This window comes from Pseudozyma hubeiensis (genome assembly GCF_000403515.1).
Source record: "Pseudozyma hubeiensis SY62 DNA, scaffold: PHS28, whole genome shotgun sequence".
In the NCBI taxonomy this organism is placed as follows: Eukaryota; Fungi; Basidiomycota; class Ustilaginomycetes; order Ustilaginales; family Ustilaginaceae; genus Pseudozyma; species Pseudozyma hubeiensis.
In genome coordinates this window covers 173,600-192,029 of record NW_012133810.1, presented here as the reverse complement: position 1 = coordinate 192,029, position 18,430 = coordinate 173,600, and the positions used below count along the sequence as shown (strand labels likewise).

Here is an 18,430-nt window from a genome sequence, read left to right as displayed (position 1 = left end):
TTCGATGCTCGAGTGGAGTGGAGCAATCACCAAAAGAACATATAATGTCTGATTAAGCCTCCGCTGCAACACACTGCGCGTATGAAAAATTCCCAATCGGCCACTCTCACCGCCCGATTTCTCAACACGACTTGCTCAACATCACCCTCTCTCTTGCTCCGTCACTCTTCGACCTTTTTGAAGTAGAGACCATCACAGACGATCTCTTTCAACAAGCCCGCTGGGTCAGATTCGATACTATCTACTACAGCACTTGTCAGGTCCGCGTCTCAACTACGCATCCTTAGCCAGCGCCTTCTTCCCACCCTGCACGACCTTCCTCGCCAACCCCTCCCTCCTCTTCTCCCTCGCCTCGATCCCGATGCCCACAAACACCACCGCCACCCCGAGCCACTGCGCCCCACTCAGCTCGTGCTTGTACACAACCACCGACAGCAGCATCGTGAAGAGCTTCCTCGTCACCGTGATCGACACCAGGGTCAGACTGCCGAACCTCTCGAGAGTCTCGAAGATCGACACCTGACCTACTGCGCCTGCGAGTGCATAGGCGATGATATCGCGCCACACTTCCGGGTGTTTCGCCGTGAAGGATAGGGCTGTTGAGAGTTGGGTTGGTTGTCCGGAGTTCGAGAGGAAGGGTAACGGGAGGGAGAGGGTGGTGAACATCAGGAGGAACGAAATGCTGTTCATGACGAGCATCATCTGACCTGCTGAGACGGTCTTTCTGCCGAACTTGGAGAATACCTGATCCTGGGTGCTGTTCGTCGCACCATCGAGCACCAAGTTGAGCAGACACAGAAGCAGACCGATAACGCTGCTGCTCTCCCTCGCGCCCTTCTTGGTCGGTTTAGCAGGTGCGAATGCCATGAACAACCAAATCCCCAACGTCACCAGTCCCACCACCGCATACTTGTACCCTGCAAATTTCCGCCTGTACAGCACAACGTTCATGACTAGCACCGGGACGAGCTTGCACGACTTGGCTAGCGTCAGCGTCGGGTAGGAGATGTATCGTAGGCTGAGAAATCCTAGTTGAGAGGCGGTGCTTTGAAGGGCTGCGATGAGGATGTAACGTGAGAGCAGCGGAGAGATCCATCGACGACGCGCTGTAGGAGCAGCTTTTCCATTTGCCGCTGCCGTTGAAGATCCATTCTCTTGCTGCTGCTGCGATGGTGCGATCCCATTCGGAGTTAAAGTGTGCAAGCCGAGGATCTGACTGACGGGCTTGTCGGTTCCTCGATTTCGTGCCAGCAGATAAACGCACGCGACGATCGACGAGAACAACGCCTGAACAGTGTTGAGAAACAGTGGCGAGCGAAAGTACTCTGGCTGAGAATTAGGATGCAGCAGTGTCGCCGGTGCGATATACGGTGTCTTTGTGACTGCGAGGCGGCGAAGAAAAAACGGATATCAGTACATCAAGCTCTTTTGCAGACACAGGAAAGGGAAGGTGATGCTACTCACGTCGTTCTTGTAGCAAACCCCATATCAAAAAGGTGGTGTAGATGGAGCTGGCGCAGATGCCAAGTTGCAGCAACGTCATTGTGTGTGTGTATGGAGCAGATGGTGGAGGGAGAGAGCGAAACGACAGGAAGAAGAACGGGAGCGCGAAACGGAGACCAACACCCTGCATGAGCCAAACACAAGAACACGTTGCAAATTAACACCGGTGAGCTTTGGCTTTTCACGCCGGCCAATTTACGTGATTCGGGATGCCACGTCGCCTGCTCGACTGACGCAAATGGTTTCTGATCCACAATCGATCTGGCAACCTTCTCCTCATGTACTTGCTGGATGTGTTTGCTCATCCACAATTTTACAGCGTAGCGCATTCAGGAGAAAGCCCCTCGGCAGCACCGAGACACGCAAGCAGCGCAACGAGTGCATAAGGTATTAGAGAGAAAGTTTATACAAAAGCGCTGATGAGTGCTGGCAGAAAAGGAGGTAGATTGCAGGTAGATGGAATCCGAGACGATGCGGCATGCGAGCAGCTGCTGTCGTGTAGGCTTTGTCGTTTCGCACTGTCGTGTCTCCGAAAGTCGTAGTACGCTCTTCCCACCCGTGAGGCGGCACAGGTTCCGACGAGAGCAGCGTCTCATCGGCAGTCGGTCCGATCGTCAAGTGTTCATCCTTCGGCCTCTTCCCACAGCAACCGAGTGTATCCTTCCTCCCCCGCACTTGTCCCAACACATTGCGTCCTCATCCGACTCCTAACCAATCACTCGACTTTCACATCTGCCTTCTGTCGTGTTCTGGACAACGCTGCCTTGACCGGATCTGCTATCGCTCGGGGTACACCATTCTTGGCTAGATAGATGGCTAGCAAGATGAACACTGCATCGATGGCGAGCAGCAGCCACGGATTCCAACCGGCTTTCTGTGATGTGCTTGAGTTGGCCGCTGTTGTTGCGTCGCTCGGGGAAGAGTCGAGGCCTGGAACTTTGGGATGACCCGGTGGTGGCGTGCCTTTGAATCCTAGCGGACATGTACTCATCTCGTCGACGATTTGCTGCGCGATGCGTGATGAAAGAAGGATTAGTTTGAGGCGATGATCGAGGTAACGTGGAAGAAGTGTTGATCAACGGGTAACTCGAGGTGGTGGATTCCAGTCAGATGGCGGAGTTTCCCCAGGCCTTCAAAATTAACCGCGAAGCGGATGGACCCTGAACGCCTTTCGGCGCAGCACACCACACAGCTCACACCTGGCGTCATGGAACTACAAGCTCGCTCATTTTTTTGCACTGTCATTCCTGCGGCTACGTGTTAGCGAGCGAGAATCCGAGACCCTTATCCGCATAGGCTGCGTCCATTCGCAATAGATTGGCCCACACTGCAAGCGAGTTCAAATCAGAAGAAGGTGAATGGTCAGTCCACGAGGGAAATGTCGAGGCGGCGACCTTTGCGTACTTACTTGGCCTCAAGGTGTCTGGCAGCGACTCGCCAAATTCAGGGTCACGCATCCACTCTACACCATGCTGGAGTACATTCCTTGCCCTCTCGGCTGGACCGTTCCCACCCTGAGATGCATCCCCGAAGCAGCCGTGCAGCGTGGCCCGCTTCGCACTCGGCAGGTAGCTGGCGCGGTGCAAGATCCTTTGTGAGTAGAAGGCCGTCTGACCAGCTTTGAGTTTCACCCTCAGCGTATCGGGCGGATCCACGCCGATCCAAGACCCGTCCGCGCCAAACCCGTCCTCTCGGTCTCCGTGTCTCTGCGATGTATCCACCTGTGTCGCTGGGGGAGCCTGAGCATTGTTGGCTTTCACCTCTGCATCCGTTCGCAGCCTACGATGGGTTCCAGGTACGATGAAAAGACAGTCGTCGTCGTAAAGGGCCGTGTTGAACTGAACACCGTACGTCGGCGTGTTCAATCGCGTCTGTTCTTCCCTCTGCGACACATCAGGTCGAACGTCGTCCCGATGCCAGCCGAGCGCAAACCGATGCGATGCAGGATTGATGAGCAGGTTGAACAGCTCCATCTGCATGTCCTCGACCTGAGCGCCGATCAATAGTGAGGCGATATCCAGCAGAGGCGAGCTTGCGTAAAACTGCTGGAACTGAGTCGAAAGTTCCGAGGAGGACTCGCCGAGTTTGTCGAGTTTGGGGTTGAGTAGGTGCTGCACACCCCAACTATCGCCGTTGACTTTTGTGAACGGTGGGAAGGCGTTGTCGACGACTCGTCGATGAGGCCAAAGTCCATCGCGCGTGAGTTGAGTGGCAAGTTCGGCAGAGTGCCGAAGAGAATCGATGTGCAGTGGTGAACTGGGATCAGAGGGAATAACTCCATTGACAATCACGTAGCCCTGGTCGTGGAATTGCCGAAGCAGTGTGGCATCGTCGTAGCCCAGCGCACGAAGCCGAGGGGCTGCGTCGGATGTGCCGCCATCAATTGCTACAACCATTGTTGCAGTGCTTGTATCGTATGGCCAGGTTGTGGTTGTCAGAGAGCAGTGTGACCGTGTGATGCTGAAGGAACAGGCAACGCAACGCTCCCATGGTCGCAGTGCAGGGCAACGTCGAAGCGCACGCCGACACGGTTGAGTGGAAGGACCCTGTCGCCAACCATGCAGCCTCTGACCCCGCTCAAAACGCCGAAATTGCCGACGATCCGCGATGTGAGTGGGCTCTAACACCACAGATGCACCCCGAAAAAATGATTGAGTAAGGCTGCAACAATCTGCACAGTCCATCTCGTAAAGTGACGTCGAGAAGAACTGCCCTGCATTGACCGAGTCACGTTGCCTCAAAAGCGAGTCAAGTCCAACTCCACACGCCGATCCCTTCTCATCTTTGACCTGCGCTGCCATCATCTTTCCCGTTCAGATAGACCATCAACTACGAGATGTCCGGCTTCACCGACTCGATATGCGTCTTCTGCGGCTCTTCGCCCGGCGTCAAGCCCGAGTACATGGCGGCGGCGGCTAGCGTTGGACACGCCATCGCCAAGCACAACTACCGTCTCGTTTACGGAGGTGGCTCGCGTGGTTGTATGAGCGGTGTCTCTCAAGCCGTCTTCGAAGCGGGTGGACACGTTCTCGGCGTCATTCCCCAAGTCATGGCTACCACCGCTCCCTCTGGCCACCCTGGTCATGGAGGCAAGTCCACCGTCGTTTCCAAAGAGGGTACTGGTCCCACCGTCCTCAACCCGGAGGCAGGTTCCGGCCACGTCGAGACCGTCGTCGTCCAGTCCATGCACGAGAGGAAGCAGCGAATGGCTGAAGAGAGCAACCTTGGCTTCATCGGTCTGCCCGGTGGGTACGGAACTTTTGAAGAGGTCATGGAGATGGTCACTTGGACTCAGTTGGGCATCCACCGCAAGCCTATGGTGTTGCTCAACGTCAATGGCTTTTACACGCCCATCAAGCAGCAGATCGATTTGGCTGTAGAGGAGGGCTTCATCTCCAAAGCCGGTCAGCAGCTCGTCAGCCTCGTCGAATGCGATTCTTCCAACATTGATGCATGTGGTGAAGCCGTTCTGGCAGAGGCGGTCCGCCTGTCCAAGGAAGTCGCCTCCAACGGCTCGGGCTACTGGGACTGGAACAAGCCACAAGGACCCGTCAGCACCGCAGAGGGCGGCATCATCGACAATGCCGCCAACAAATCCCTCCAAGTCGGCGACGGTGAACAGCTCGCGGTCGAAGTGTCCAACCTCACTTTCACCTTCAACCCGGACATTCCTCCTTCGCTCGAACGCTGCAACCTCAGCCTGACGCGCGGCTCCCGATGCCTCCTCATCGGCGCAAACGGTGCCGGCAAGTCGACCCTCTTGCGTCTTCTCGCAGGCAAGAAGCTGTGCGATTCCAAGGTGCGCGTGTTCGGCAAAGACGTCTTCCGCGACTCGCCTTCCGGCGTCACATACCTCGGCACCGAGTGGGCCATGAACCCTGTCGTTCGCTCCGACATCGTCGTCTCCACCTTCCTCGACTCGGTCGGCGGCTACCGTCACAAGGCACGTCGCGACCGTCTCCTCGACATTCTGGACGTCGACCTCACCTGGCACATGCACGCCATCTCGGACGGAGAGAGACGACGTGTTCAGCTCTGCATGGGTCTCATGGAACCGTGGGACTTGCTCTTGCTCGACGAAGTCACCGTCGACCTCGACGTCCAGGTGCGCGCTGATCTGCTCGACTTCCTGCAGCAGGAGACCGAAGAGAGAGGTGCTACCATCATCTACGCCACCCACATCTTTGACGGTCTGCAGAGCTTCCCCACCCACTTGGCGCACATGAGGCTAGGAACCACCACCACCACCTTGCCCATCGACTGGCCAGCCACCAACCCAGCCGACATCGCCGCTCTGCCACCCACTGCCAGCGCCGACAAGGATCGCGATCTCTCGCCTTTGCTCAACGTCTCGTTGGCGTGGTTGCGCGAGGACAAGGTGGTGAGGGCGGAAGAGGAGGCCAAGAGGGGCAGGGTTCGTGGTGCAAACAGGAAAGCGGAGACCACCGACTCGGAGAGGTTCTTCAGCAAATACGATTACTCCCAGACCGTCACTCGCTAGGGCTTTGTCGTTGTACTCGTGCAGCTCAACGCTGTCTCTCTTCTCGCATACAGATGCTTGACATGACCACTGTCATCGCATTGCTCTTCTTCTCCTCATTCGAACCTTCATTCGCTCACGGCTCCCTGACTCATATGTACTTTTATCTCGACACTGAAAAATTTAGAACTGTTCAACCAGAACACAATTTCCAACCGGGAGTGTGGCGTGTGGGTTGTGAGAGCGAGCGCGAGTTGGATGGCTGCGAGAACAGGGGAGAGTGACAACGCGTATCTGGATTGTGGGTGGGGTAGGCGGGTTACCGCTGGTTCGATGAGCTCATCTCACATTCTACAGAGAGTTTTGCGAGAATGAGTCTATCTGGTCCCTGGCGAGACGGTCATCGGTGAAGCTGAAACCAGGCGACTGTGCTTTACGATATGAAGCAGTTTCCACACGGCAGAGTTGACCAGGAGGGTGACATGGAAAGGGGCCCCAGCCTAAGAAGTGCCTGTCGAAGATTTGGCTCTTGCCTCTGTTTCTCCTTTCTCCCACCACTCCTCCTCATCCTCGCACATCGCTACTGTTTTCCAACAAAACCATCAAGACCCGTTTGATGTGGGTTGGTGTCAAAATGCGTCGCAGCAACACCCTCTCTATCCTCTTGACCCTCCTCTCAATAATACACCGCACAACCAACGCTTCACCACTGTCGTTCCACCTCGAGCGATCCCAAGCGCGCAAATTCCTCGACAAAGGCAAATCCGTCATGCAGGACGCTCCTGACGAACGGTCATCCATCTCCCCAACAGAGTTTGTCAAGGAGATACCTTTTGACGCCATCCCCCACCATCGCTCTCGTTCCGAAAATTCCAGATCTGTCGATGGGACCTCGTCACCACGTGTAAGATATTTCTCCTGACCCGCACGGCTGAGTACCGGAATGCCACAGCTGACACTCATTACCGCTCATGCAGTACGATACAAGTGGGGACGACGAGGCAGTGTGGCAAGGAGCAATGCATCCCCTAGAACCACCCACATTGTTACCTCTCGAGTTGCCCATCGTCTCCCATCGCGATGAAGTCTATAGTTGGGCATCTGTCTCGCCACAAAGCGGACATCTTGATCAACAAGATGCACCACACGACAGCAATGTCTACGGGAAACAAGGCAGGAGCAACTTGTCAAAGCTTTCCAAGTTTATCCAGAGACTCGGGCTTGAGTCCTGGCTTTCCAGTTCCTTCAAGTCCTCGAGTAGGCTCGACTCGGAGGCGGCAGGTTCCAGCACTTCTGGCCCCAGAGGTAGTGCGAGTAGTGGTGGCAAAGGTGCTGGTAGCTAGGAACGCCGTGACATCAGCACGACAATGAAGCGTTGTAATGGTTTGGATGGGTTTACGCCTTCACGCCCAGTCACTCGTCGCTGTGGGTGGCAGAGTACCACCATGGCCACACCTTGCTGCATGCCGTCTTGATGTAAGAAATGCTTTTGACAGCGTAACTCGTGTGGGCTGCCAAATTTGCTGGTGGGGTAAATCGTGTGGCGAGGCCAAGTGAGATTTCAGATGTGATCTGCAGCGCGATCCTTCAACGTCGTCGTGATGACGAACTTCGTTTTCCAGAGGGTACATAAACTTCACATCTCGCATATCACCTTCACTTCCTCCAACACCTTCGACCGTCGTCTCTACCCTCAATCTACCACCATGCATTTACTGTTCTTCATCCTCACCGTGCTAGCGGCTCTGATCTCACCCTCCTCATCCGCACCGGTCGACGTCCCCTCGCTCTTCACCACGCTGCGCCACTCGACCAGCTCCGACCTGCCGTCGCTGCTCACCGCTCACCCCTCCTCCCCCTCCACCACCCTCCTCAACATGGGCTTCCCCTCCAGCACCACCCTCACCACCTCCTCCTCGCGCGTCATCCTCCCCGCACCGCGCTTCCACCACCTCACGTACATCATCCCGCACCCCTCCGCCCCCTACTCCGAACTGCTCGTCGCCAACTCCGCCACCGGCAAACTCGAGAACTACGGTTGGATCAGTGGGCATCGTTGGGACGCATCCGCGCCTCGCAGGGATTTGGCGATCAAGCTGGGAGAGGGGAGGTATTTGTTGGCGGACAACGTGCCGGTGGGTGGGTTTGGAGTGACAAAAGCACCCTGGAGCGAGGAGATTGGTGGGACGAAGGATGGGTATAGGTGGTTGGGTAGGAGATGGGATGCTGATGTAGTAGAAAAGTATCATGGAGTTGCAACCTCCCCACACCACGCTTAATCACACTCTTCTCTCATCGATCATGATGTTACAATACTTTAATTCAAACCCACATCCTCCTCCTCCTCAAATATCAACCTTTTCCGCATGAACCTGGCTCCACACCCCCCTAACACTCTCCACCCTACTCTCCACGGTCCTCCTCTTCAACGCCTTCACCCTCGCCCCGCTGCTCTCCACCACCTGCCTCAGCTTGCTTTCCACCTGACCTGCATCCAAATTCGCCAGATTGATAACCTTTCTCCTGCCCTCCTTCTCCCCCGCGCTGTAGAATCCACTGGCTAGCGGATGTTTGTTGACTTTCGCTTCATCGATGACGAATTCGACCGAGGGGTATTTGTGGGTGAGAGAGGCGAAGCGCGGGGAGAGCAGGAATGCGCGTGTTCCGTGAGAGGAAGGGTTGTGTTGCGAGTAGCGCAGGACGAGTTTTCGCAGCGGAAGGTGGAAGGACCCAACCGAGCCGGAGACGGACGGTGTGGTGGGATGTGTAGACAGCGATCCCCGGAGGAGCTTCGTGATTCGTTTCAGGTACGACATTGTGTTTTGATTGAAGAGATGGTTGATGCCGATGTTCTGGATCGATAGTGTGCTGCTTCCCAAACCCGAGACGAAGGGAACGTAAAGAAACCTTTCCAAAACCTTGCTTGTTCGTTTTCCCCGTTTGATTTCGAGCACCGTGGCCGTTCGAATTCCAATCTGTTTGCCGAGCGCGAGATGATCGTCGATCCGTAGGTGGCTGCGTGGCTGACCGCGTTGTCAAGAGTAAGCAAGGATTGCAAATGATGATGAACGACCAGAAGAAAGAATGGGAAATCTTCCCGAACCTCAAAATCCCCCCTCAAACTCTTCCGATTTCCGATTTTCCGCTTCAACTTTTTTTTCGGTCCCTCCCGCACGGCACACCCTTGTTTCCCCCCTTCGAGGCGCTCACCTCAACTCGAGTTGGCACATTCCATCGTCCTATCCACCCTGACATCCGCAAAGAAGAGTTGTGCACAACTGCGAAGAACACCCCCTACACAGCCTAAAAGACGCACACACATAATCCCTTCTAAAAGCAATCAAAATCGTAATCAATGAAAACAAAAGACCGTGAAAACTTCCGCACATGAGCCACAAGCCGTCGCAAGTGCGAACCGCTCGCAAACCCATTGAGGCTAGAAGAGGCAAATAATGGGTATCGACGCAAAGCAGCTTTTTTGTGTGATCTGAAACAGAAAAGATCGGCCTTTAAAGCAAGTGCATGTAGTTGCTGGGAACAATGCCCGTCTCGCCATTGCTCCTTCTCGCCTGCCACCACTTGCCCGAGTTGTCGACAATGTCGAGCACTTCACCCTTGCTGAAGCTGATCTCGGTGGGGTCGTCCGCATTCGCCTGGTAGGCGTACAGCGCACGTGCTTTGTAGCCGTAGTCGGGCAGATCTCCGCTCTTGCTGCCCGCCTGCGCTGGACTGGCAGGCGCGCCGTGCGAGGCGACGCTAGGCGCGTCTTGCGACAGTCCAGCTGCAGCCCCGCTCGCGACGGTGGTATCGTTAGCGCCGCGACTTCGGATCGAAGTGGTCGACATCTTGGGTGCGCCCAGTCCGGTTCCGTTGGAAGTGGTGATGTCCGCTGCGGAGGGACTGTTGCCGTAAGCAGGCTGGTAGCCCGATCCAGTCTGGAACCCACCATAGGCGCTTCCGTTACCGCCGCCGTATCCTCCTCCCCCGAGACCTGTGCCAACTCCACCGTTGCCGGCCGCCCTCATGGATTGACCACCGCTTCCTGCACCGCCGCCTCCACTGTACCTCGAACTAGTTCTCGCCGCAGGCGGCGTGATGCCAGCGTTGGCGATGTTGACGATCGGGTACAGCGCCGAGTCCTCCTCGGTCGTGAGGAAGAGCAACCAGACAATGTTGGCAATCGTAATGAGGAACCATCCTGCAGCCACCGCCTCCTCGGCAGAGTTGCCAGAGTAGATGCCAGAGTTGATACCGGTGACAGAGAACACGAGTGCGACGGCGGTAAAGGCGGTGAGCTGGAGTCGCGAGGAGCCGAGCGAGTCGGTCATGACGCCGAGGTATTTGCCAATGATGAGGAAGAGTTGGAGGAAGATGGCGAACCAAAGCACACCTTGGCGGCCACCCGAGCCGGCTTCAGCGGCAATCTGACCGATGAAGGCTACAATCCATCCTACTGTACTGAGGAGGAACAGGACGGTAAGGATCTTGTGGGCAAAGATGAGCCTGCCGCGAAAATACAGAGAAAGAGACCACCACGATGTCATACCGTCAGCGTGCTTTCTTCCAGAGTGTTGAGCTATGGCATCCAGACGACTTACCCAATGTCAAGGCCTCCACCACCACCGCGCTTGCCTGGCATTTTTGTTTCCGGTCGCCCTGCAACAGGATTCTGAGCCTGCGTTTCGACGTATAAAAGCAGGAAAAGGATGTGCCCTGCTTGAGGGTAGACACAACCTTGGTTATCCCCACGGAATTAGCTCGGTCCGCGCTCTAGGAAGGATTGGCGAGAGTGCGATCGATTGTCGATGATGTACAGATGACGGAAGGAGAGGAAGAAGCAAAGGAGATGGTAGCAGGAGAGAGGAAGGCAACTGAGTTGCAGAGGGTCCAAGCGGTGCCAAGCTGTACTGCACAGAGAGAGCGGATGGGCGTCTCGCAGTCTGCAGTTCGGCGTGTGGAGCGGAGGGGCGTAGCGCGTAGCTAAATTTGGGCACACAATTCTCAGAACGATCCTCATCGACCTCTTTTTTCCCCTTTTCTAGTTTTCCTTTTGCTTCTTAGCGTCATTTTGGTCTTTCTTTGCCGCCCGTCACGCGTTTGTATGCAGTATACACGTAGTCCACTCGAGCCACCCATCCTATGCCAACGGACCTGTTCTTGCTTTGTAACCAAGTGGCTGGGATCAAAGAGACACACGCAGCGGTCTCGGAAGAGCCGAATGCAACGCAACTCTCCCCCCTTGATGCGAGGGCAACATCCGATCGACGTGCTTGAATTAATAGCAAATCAGACCACACACGACCACACGCAAGCGCACTCGACCAGTCTGGACAGCTTCCGCGTCGGATCGGAGTGAAACGCAGCTTTTCTCGTCTAACCCACCACACGCAGGCGTGAAATGCATTTTCCCTTCAGAGTGCTCTCTGCCCTACTGCTCTGTGGAACCTTTTTTGAGGTCGAAAATTTACAACTCCGACGACTCGTGTTTGGGCAGCTAGCTGCTGGCTGCTATTTTTGCATGACAACTCGCGTCGCCAGCTGCCTCCTTAGAACAAAAGGCGCGTGTTCGGAAGCATACGTTGGCTGTGCCAGCACAGCCTGATTCTTGACGAGCGGCATCGGCAGCACATGATTCCTCTTTCAGGGGCCACTTCTTTATGTTCGGTTGATGTTTGCGTGCCATACAAACACAGCTCGCAGCAGTTTCATATCACTCCCATCTGAACACATGGCGAGCGACTCTTTTTGACATGGATATCACTGCATTTCACTTGACAGAGCAAAGAATGTACACAGTTGCGGCATGACGCAATAAAAAACCCTTGACACCTGCCGCTCCCCATACACTCACAAGCAGAACAGCTTGCTACCCTTCCTCTTGCTAACCTCCTCCAACCTCGCCTCCAACGCCTTCCTCGCCCTCTCCTTGGCCTGCCTCTCCTCCTCGATCTTGCTCTCATACCCCTGCTTCTCCAGCATCACGCTGTTCCGCACATTCTCCACCTCCGACTGTGCCGTGTTGAGCTGCGTGCGCATCGCATTCGCCTCCTCCGCATACCTCTCCCGCTCCCGCGTCACCTCGGCCAGCTGCACACGGCTCTTTCGAAGGTTGCGTTCGCTGTCGTTGAGAGCAGCTTCGAGCGTCGCTACCAGATCGATGTTGGCCTGAAGATCCGCTTCACAGTGGTTGAGCTGCTTGGCGAGGTTCTTGATCTCTTCAGCTTGTTCGGAAAGCAGGCGGGTCAGCTTGACGTCCGCGCTGATCCCGTTGCTCGAGACGTTGCCGGCGGGCGAGTGGGTGGACGTCATGGAGGACGAACGCGTCATCATGCCCGCACCCGCGTTCGAGGGCGAATCGGCCCGCGTCATCTGCGAAGACGTCGAAGTGCGGTGTCCCGCAGATGCACGCGCACCCGCCCCGTTGCTCGTCGGTGTCGGAGGAGGCGGCATGTTGGGCGGAGGCGTCGGCGGTGGAGGCTTGACCGATCCCATGCTTGGTCGATGGTGTCGCAGATCCACCGGACTGTGCCCGTCGTAATCCGAGGCTCGTCGCGCGCTGAGTGACAAGCGTGTTCCGTTCGCGAGCGCTGCTGCTCCTGCAGTCGCTGCTGCCGCAGAGACTGCGTCGTGCTCGCTCTGACTCTGCTGTCCGAAACTGTCACTTCCCAGAGAACGCACCGATCGAGTTTCAGACGTCGCGAGGCGTATCTGCAAATCTTTCACCGATTGTTCGTGGCGACTGCATTCGTCTCGCGCCGCCTGCAGCTCGGACTTGAGCTTCGACATGTCGCCTCGCGTCTTGGACAGCATCGACTTGTGCGATTCCAACTCGCGCTTCAGCGCCGCGTCCGCAGGAGTCTGCATTGCTGCGCTTCGGGAACCACTGGCGCTCGACACGGTCGAAGCATCCTGTTGCTGCGCCTCCGACTCTTGCCGGATCGACTCGATCTCGATCAGCAGCTGGTCGCGCTCCTCCTGCACCTCGGTCAGCGCAGCTTCGAGCGTGACAAGAGCATCGCTCGTGTCGTTGAGCTCGGCGCGCAGCGTTTCGACCTCGTGCGGGTCGATGTCAATCTTGGTGAGCAGGTCATTGTGCTTGGCGTACAGCTCTTCGTAGGCACGGCGTGTCTCGTCTCGGTCGCTGTTGACGATCTGCAGATCCAGCATGCTGCGGTCGAGCTTGGATGCGTGCTCTGCCTTGACCTTGTCCAGCGTACTTTGGTGCTCGGTTTTGAGTGCGATCAGCTGCCCTTGCATCTGAGACGCGGTGCCAGAGTGTTCCTTCTGCAGCGCCTCCAGAGTTGCAGTGTGCTTGGCAGTAGCGGCTTCCTCGGCCTCGCGTGCTGCTACAGACAACGCCGAAAGATGCTGCGCTTCCAGTTCCATCTTGAGCTCTTGCAGTGCCTTCGAGTGGTCTCCTTGCAAAGTTTGCAACTGGGCGTCATGAGCTTGCTGAGCAGCTTCCAGATTTCGCTTTGCTTCCGAATGGACGCTGGCCAACTTGACCTCGTGATCAGCCACGATGCTCTGATGCTGCGCGGTCTGTGCCTCCAATGCTTTGGAAAGCGTGTCGTCGTGCTGCTCCTTCAGCTTGGCAATCTTTTGAGCGTGGTCCTGCTGAAGATTTGCCAGGACCTCGTCGTGATCATCTTCAGCATCGTCGAAACCTCCAGGAATGGATCGAGTTGAAGTGGAAGCTGGTAGGCTGCGAAGAGCCTCTGCGTGCTTCTGGGCAAGCTGATCGAGGTTCGACTGGTGCACTTGCTTCAGGCTTTCGATCGCAGCTTCGTGCTCCTGCTTGAGTCGTTCCACGTCCACGGCTGGCATGGCCTCGGCGGCCCCTTTCTCGGCGGCAGACGCATCGTTCAGCTCATCAGCAAGGCTGCGGACGCTGCCCGAACTCACTGCGGTTGGCAGAGCGTTTGCAGACTTGGAGGCCAGCTGAGCACGCAGCTCCTCGATCTCACGTGACATGTTGGCCACCTGATCTCTCGACAACGCCTCGAGCGTCTCGTTCTGCTTTCGAAGCGCAGAGAGCTCGGCAGCCATTGACTCGACCGTTTCGCGGTGCTGGGTCTCCTTGCGTGCCATGGACCGCATCAGATCGTCGAGCATCTGAGCGCCGTTCGAGTCGTTGCTGGTACCATCCGCAGCAGTGCTGCGCGTCATTGCCTGTCGAACTGCTTCCAATTCCTTCTCCGTACCAGGAGTCAGAACGCCGGCACCAACGCCGTTGACCGTCGCGTGGGCGGGGGCGAGCAGCGTCTGTCCCTCCTCATCTGCATATTCCGCGTCTGCGGCTACAACTCCTCCCGCAGACTGTCTCTTGCCGCGCAACGACGTCTCGAGAGCCCTAATCTCATCATCGCGGTCCTTCAGCGCCTCTTGCAAACGCATCGTCTCCTTTTCGAGCGACGCCACCTTGCGTTCATAGTTCGCCGGCGAATCGGGCTCGAAGGCTTTGAGCGTAGGCGAGGGTGGCACTGACCCGGTCAACGAGAGCGGCCTTGGACCCCGCGTCGGTTGCGAAAGCTGCGAAGGCAAGGCCGATGCAAAGTCCAGCGACGAAGATTGCGAGATCGATCGAGTACGACCGTGAGCGAGCGGCGAGATCGCTGCGGATCTCGTTCCGTCGCTCTTGTTGTAGCCTAAAAAAGAGCCGGAAGAGCGGCGAGTGAGGCGGTTCGTAGGACTGGGCGTCTGGCGGTTGGTGGTGTCGATGAGCAAGCTGCCAGGGCGGCGACCGGACAGACCTCTTTGCTGGAGGTTGTTGCCGCGGTTGGGAGTGCCAGGTGGCTGATTTTCATCTCCGTTCGAGTCTAGCACCTCGAGCTGCTCTTCGTCGCCAGCATCCTTGTCCAGCTTGAACGAGTCGAGCTCCGTGTTGGAGGAGACGCCGTCGTTGAGCTTGAGGTCGGTGAGCTGGGAGTGAAGATCCTTGATCTCGGCGAGCGACTCCTTGTACTTTTGCTTGGTCAACTCGAGCTCGGTGCGAATGCTGGACTCAGAGTCGCGAGTCGCTCGCATCTCTTCCTGAAGGCTGGTAAGACGCTGCTCGAGCTCTTTGACTGATGCATCGTCCTGTGTCGGAGGAGGTGTCGCGACGCCCTTATCCTGATCGTCTCCATCTTCGTGAGCACCATTGGAGGCAGCGCCTAGAATGGCGCCTCCAACGCCGCCGGCTGCCAAGCCTGCTGCGGCAGCGAGCTGCAACTCTTTGATCTGGGCCGAGAGCGACTTCTTCTCCTGCTCGTGCCCGTCGCTAGCCTTGGAAAGCTGCTCGTGCTGTGCAGAGAGGCTGTCGAAACGCGAAGCCAGACTCTGGTGCTTTGCAGCAGCGTCTGCCAGACGAGACTCGAGCTGCTGAACCTCGCCAGCCTTGGCCTCCAATTCGGCAGCCATTGCACGAGTCTCTTGACCGTTGTCGAGCAATTCGAAGCGCGACAGCAGATTGCGGTAGTCTTCGTCGCGCTTCTCAACATTCGCCTCCATCTGTGCGATCTTGCGAGTCAAGCTCGCTGACGATTCCTCCGACGACGCCAATTTGGCCTCGAGGTCGCGGATGTACTTCTCGGACGAGATCTCGACCTCCTTGAGACGGGCAATCTCCTTGTTCAGCTCTGCAAGGACGGCAGAGTCGGTGTCGCCACGCGAGCCGATCGTTTCGAGTCTCGCTTCCAGCTCGCGCGCGTAGACCTCTGCAGACGATTCGCGTTCTTGCAGCTTGTTCAAGCGGGATTGCAGATCGGCGACGCTGGCTTCCTTCTCTTCGAGCTCTCCGCCGATGATCTCGAGCTGGCTCGACTGTTGCTCGATCTGAGCCTCGCGCTCGTTGGCTATGTCCTCGACGTAGGCGAGTGCCGCCTTTGTTAGGTTGAGCTGCCCCTCGAGTGCGTCGATAGACTTCTCGTACTCGACAATGATGGGCTCTGCGGCGCGGAAGAAGTCCTGCTCAGTGCCGTCCTGCTTGGATGGGTCGAGCTGGGTGCGCAGCTGCGTGACCTCGGCGGTGAGCTGGGTGTGCTTCTGGCTGAGGGTGGCGTACTTGTCTTGCCACGCAAGTATCTCGCGTTGCGTGGTGCGGGTGGCATCCTTGTTGCGAGGATCGTCCAGATCGACGATGCCCTTGTTGACACCCTTAATGATGCTAAGCTCTTTGCGGAGGCGTTGGACGAGCGTCTGGAGGTAGTCGACGTCGTCCCAGCCTACTTCGACCTCGTTGAGCTCGGCCTTGTTCTTGATGTTGCGGGCACGGTTGGCGTACTGGAGCGTGTTGACGGTCTCGCTGACGTTGTATTCGGTAGGCGAAACACAGGCGATCATGAGGGTGTGCGCGTTACCGCCGAGACTGTCCTGGAGCAGTCGAGTAAGCTTGCTGTCACGGTAGGGGATATGCGTTGTTCGTTTGGCCCTGGCAGGATCGCCGAGCGCCGAAATTACGTTGCCAAGCGCATGGAGACCCGAGTTGATTGAGATGCCTTCCTTGACGCGCTCTCCCATGGCAGCGGTACGCTTCAGGCGCTCCGAGCCGGCCAGGTCGACAAAGTGGAATTTGCTGCTGACGGTGACCCACTCACCGTCGGTCGACGAGCTGCTCATGGAGTCGTCGGCGGCATCGCCATAGACGCTGGCCGGACGAAGGCCGATGGACGAGTTGCGTCCGCTCAACGCGGGGATGCCGCTTGGTGTCCTTCGACCGAACGAAGGCGACGCGACACGACCTGCGATGGGAATACCGGAGGCGCGTGACAAATTCGAGACGGCTCTTCCGCCTGGCGTAGATCGACCGCCAAAGCTCGACGGGGGCGCGGCGTTGGGAGGAGGGCCTGAGCCGACCCACTTCTTCTGGGTCAAGGTGATGGAGAAGATGGCATGCGAACGGGAAGACTGGGCATTCATGTCGGTCTCGTTGGTCCTGCGCACCGAGCTACCTTGGAGCAGATGATTCATGACTTCTGCGACGTTGGACACCTTTACTTCGCGCAAACCACTCCAGATGATCTGGCCATTCTTGCCTTCTCGGATCTGGACGTGCGGTCTAGCCTCGCCATCGACGGCATCGCCAAGCAGGTCGATGAGGTCTTCGTTGTAGATCTCGATGAAGCTAACCTTGGCGCTGTATTGAGTACCGGAAGATTTGTTCTGACGCATGGCAGAAAAGATGCGGGCGACGGCACGTGGGATGATGCCCATCTGAGGATCGGCGGCGCGTCCGGCAACGAGCCCCTCGTAGTCTACTTCGTCTCCCGCAGCGGTGCCCATGGTGTACGATTTTCCACTCGAAGTCTGTCCGTAGGCTAGGATGGTGACGTTGTAGCCTTCGATGAAACGGTCGATCAAGGGTTCCGCTACGGTGAAGATTTCAGGTTGGCCGTCAGCCGGGGAGAAGACGCGATCAAAGCTGAACGCCTGGCGCCTTTCGCGTGTGATGGCAGACGAAGAGGCGCTTCCGGCACCTGGCCCTGGCGGAGGTGCCGAGCCTGGCTCGACGGTGACGCTGCTAGTGGAGTTGGCGGTGAGGATGGTCTTCTGCCATCTCGGAGGGATGTTGCTCTGATCTGCTGTGGTGAGCGGACGAATTCGAACGGCGACCTGTACGGATGTTGTGTTTGGGGTAGAAGAGCCACTCGGCTCTCGCGTCCTCGACATGGCTGTTGTCGTCCGCAGTGTGAGCGTGTATGAAGATAGGGAAGGAAGGACCTGGGAAGGAAGAGCCGATGCGATGTGTGCAGAAAGTCCGTTTCTACAGTCGTGCTGCCGTCGGTCTAGGTGGCTGCGGGCGGAAAACGCTCAGGACCGCCGGGCTTATCTTTATGCCAGCCCGTGCAGAGAGAAGGCAGAGCAGCCAGAAACGTCGCAAGCGATGAAACGCTGGGTTTTGAGGAAGAGGCCCGGTCGCGAGGCACGTGAGGTATCTCGGGCCACCCGCCGATGCGATGGTGTTCCTCGGATGCAGATCGAGCGTGAACAAGGCTTCGAAGCAGATGCAAGAGCCTCCCTGGTGGTTCTAACGACGTGCGCAGCGACGAGAAGCCGTCTCGCGGATGGATCCGAAATGAAAGCTCGGAAGGTGGACCGAAGACCGAAGCAGATGAAAATGAACTCTAGCCCCAACGTCGTCGACCGGGGGTTGTTCCCAGCGCAGAATTGAGGTAGCTCGGTCAAGGATCCTGGTGAGAGGGTCTTGTGGAAGCGTTGGAGTGATCTAGGGAGGTCGTGGTGGGTCGGAGAGAGGTGGTGTCGAAGGAGCATACGGCCATGGATACCGACTCTGCGCCTCTCCCGCAAGCGAGCAAGTGACAGTGACAGGGCCGAACGCGCTCTGCGCCGCAACGAGGCTTTGCGCAGGTCTCCTGCCAAAAAAGAAGGAAAGCGCAGGGTTCCGTTGGTCCCGTTTGGCGTGCGTGCGTGCGTGCGGTGCGTGTCTCGAAAAACGCAGCCACGCCG

The 18,430-nt window shown here is 57.2% G+C and overlaps 8 protein-coding genes across 8 annotated transcripts; 4 read left to right on the top strand and 4 right to left on the bottom strand.

Moving 5' to 3' along the window:
* Positions 1-273: 273 nt before the first annotated feature.
* PHSY_002817 (UDP-galactose transporter) lies at positions 274-2,099 on the bottom strand (the record flags this gene model as incomplete). Its single annotated transcript, XM_012333439.1, has 3 exons — positions 274-1,382; positions 1,465-1,627; positions 1,974-2,099. The coding sequence occupies 3 exons, from the start codon at positions 2,097-2,099 to the stop codon at positions 274-276; spliced, it is 1,398 nt and encodes a 465-aa protein (XP_012188829.1).
* Positions 2,100-2,218: 119 nt separating this feature from the next.
* Positions 2,219-2,494, bottom strand: PHSY_002816 (hypothetical protein; the record flags this gene model as incomplete). The annotated part of the gene is made up of 1 exon (XM_012333438.1): positions 2,219-2,494. One exon carries the CDS (start codon positions 2,492-2,494, stop codon positions 2,219-2,221), a length of 276 nt encoding a protein of 91 aa, XP_012188828.1.
* Positions 2,495-2,756: 262 nt separating this feature from the next.
* PHSY_002815 (phytanoyl-CoA dioxygenase) lies at positions 2,757-4,187 on the bottom strand (the record flags this gene model as incomplete). Its single annotated transcript, XM_012333437.1, has 1 exon — positions 2,757-4,187. One exon carries the CDS (start codon positions 4,185-4,187, stop codon positions 2,757-2,759), a length of 1,431 nt encoding a protein of 476 aa, XP_012188827.1.
* A 152-nt stretch (positions 4,188-4,339) lies between these two features.
* Positions 4,340-6,004, top strand: PHSY_002814 (hypothetical protein; the record flags this gene model as incomplete). Its single annotated transcript, XM_012333436.1, has 1 exon — positions 4,340-6,004. One exon carries the CDS (start codon positions 4,340-4,342, stop codon positions 6,002-6,004), a length of 1,665 nt encoding a protein of 554 aa, XP_012188826.1.
* A 1,580-nt stretch (positions 6,005-7,584) lies between these two features.
* PHSY_002813 (hypothetical protein) lies at positions 7,585-8,262 on the top strand (the record flags this gene model as incomplete). Its single annotated transcript, XM_012333435.1, has 1 exon — positions 7,585-8,262. The coding sequence occupies one exon, from the start codon at positions 7,585-7,587 to the stop codon at positions 8,260-8,262; it is 678 nt and encodes a 225-aa protein (XP_012188825.1).
* Positions 8,263-8,550: 288 nt separating this feature from the next.
* Positions 8,551-9,290, top strand: PHSY_002812 (polyketide synthase; the record flags this gene model as incomplete). The annotated part of the gene is made up of 2 exons (XM_012333434.1): positions 8,551-8,790; positions 9,186-9,290. The coding sequence occupies 2 exons, from the start codon at positions 8,551-8,553 to the stop codon at positions 9,288-9,290; spliced, it is 345 nt and encodes a 114-aa protein (XP_012188824.1).
* A 202-nt stretch (positions 9,291-9,492) lies between these two features.
* PHSY_002811 (kinesin) lies at positions 9,493-17,632 on the bottom strand (the record flags this gene model as incomplete). Its single annotated transcript, XM_012333433.1, has 2 exons — positions 9,493-10,486; positions 11,835-17,632. The coding sequence occupies 2 exons, from the start codon at positions 17,630-17,632 to the stop codon at positions 9,493-9,495; spliced, it is 6,792 nt and encodes a 2,263-aa protein (XP_012188823.1).
* Positions 17,633-17,705: 73 nt separating this feature from the next.
* On the top strand, positions 17,706-18,134 carry PHSY_002810 (hypothetical protein; the record flags this gene model as incomplete). Its single annotated transcript, XM_012333432.1, has 1 exon — positions 17,706-18,134. The coding sequence occupies one exon, from the start codon at positions 17,706-17,708 to the stop codon at positions 18,132-18,134; it is 429 nt and encodes a 142-aa protein (XP_012188822.1).
* Positions 18,135-18,430: the final 296 nt, after the last annotated feature.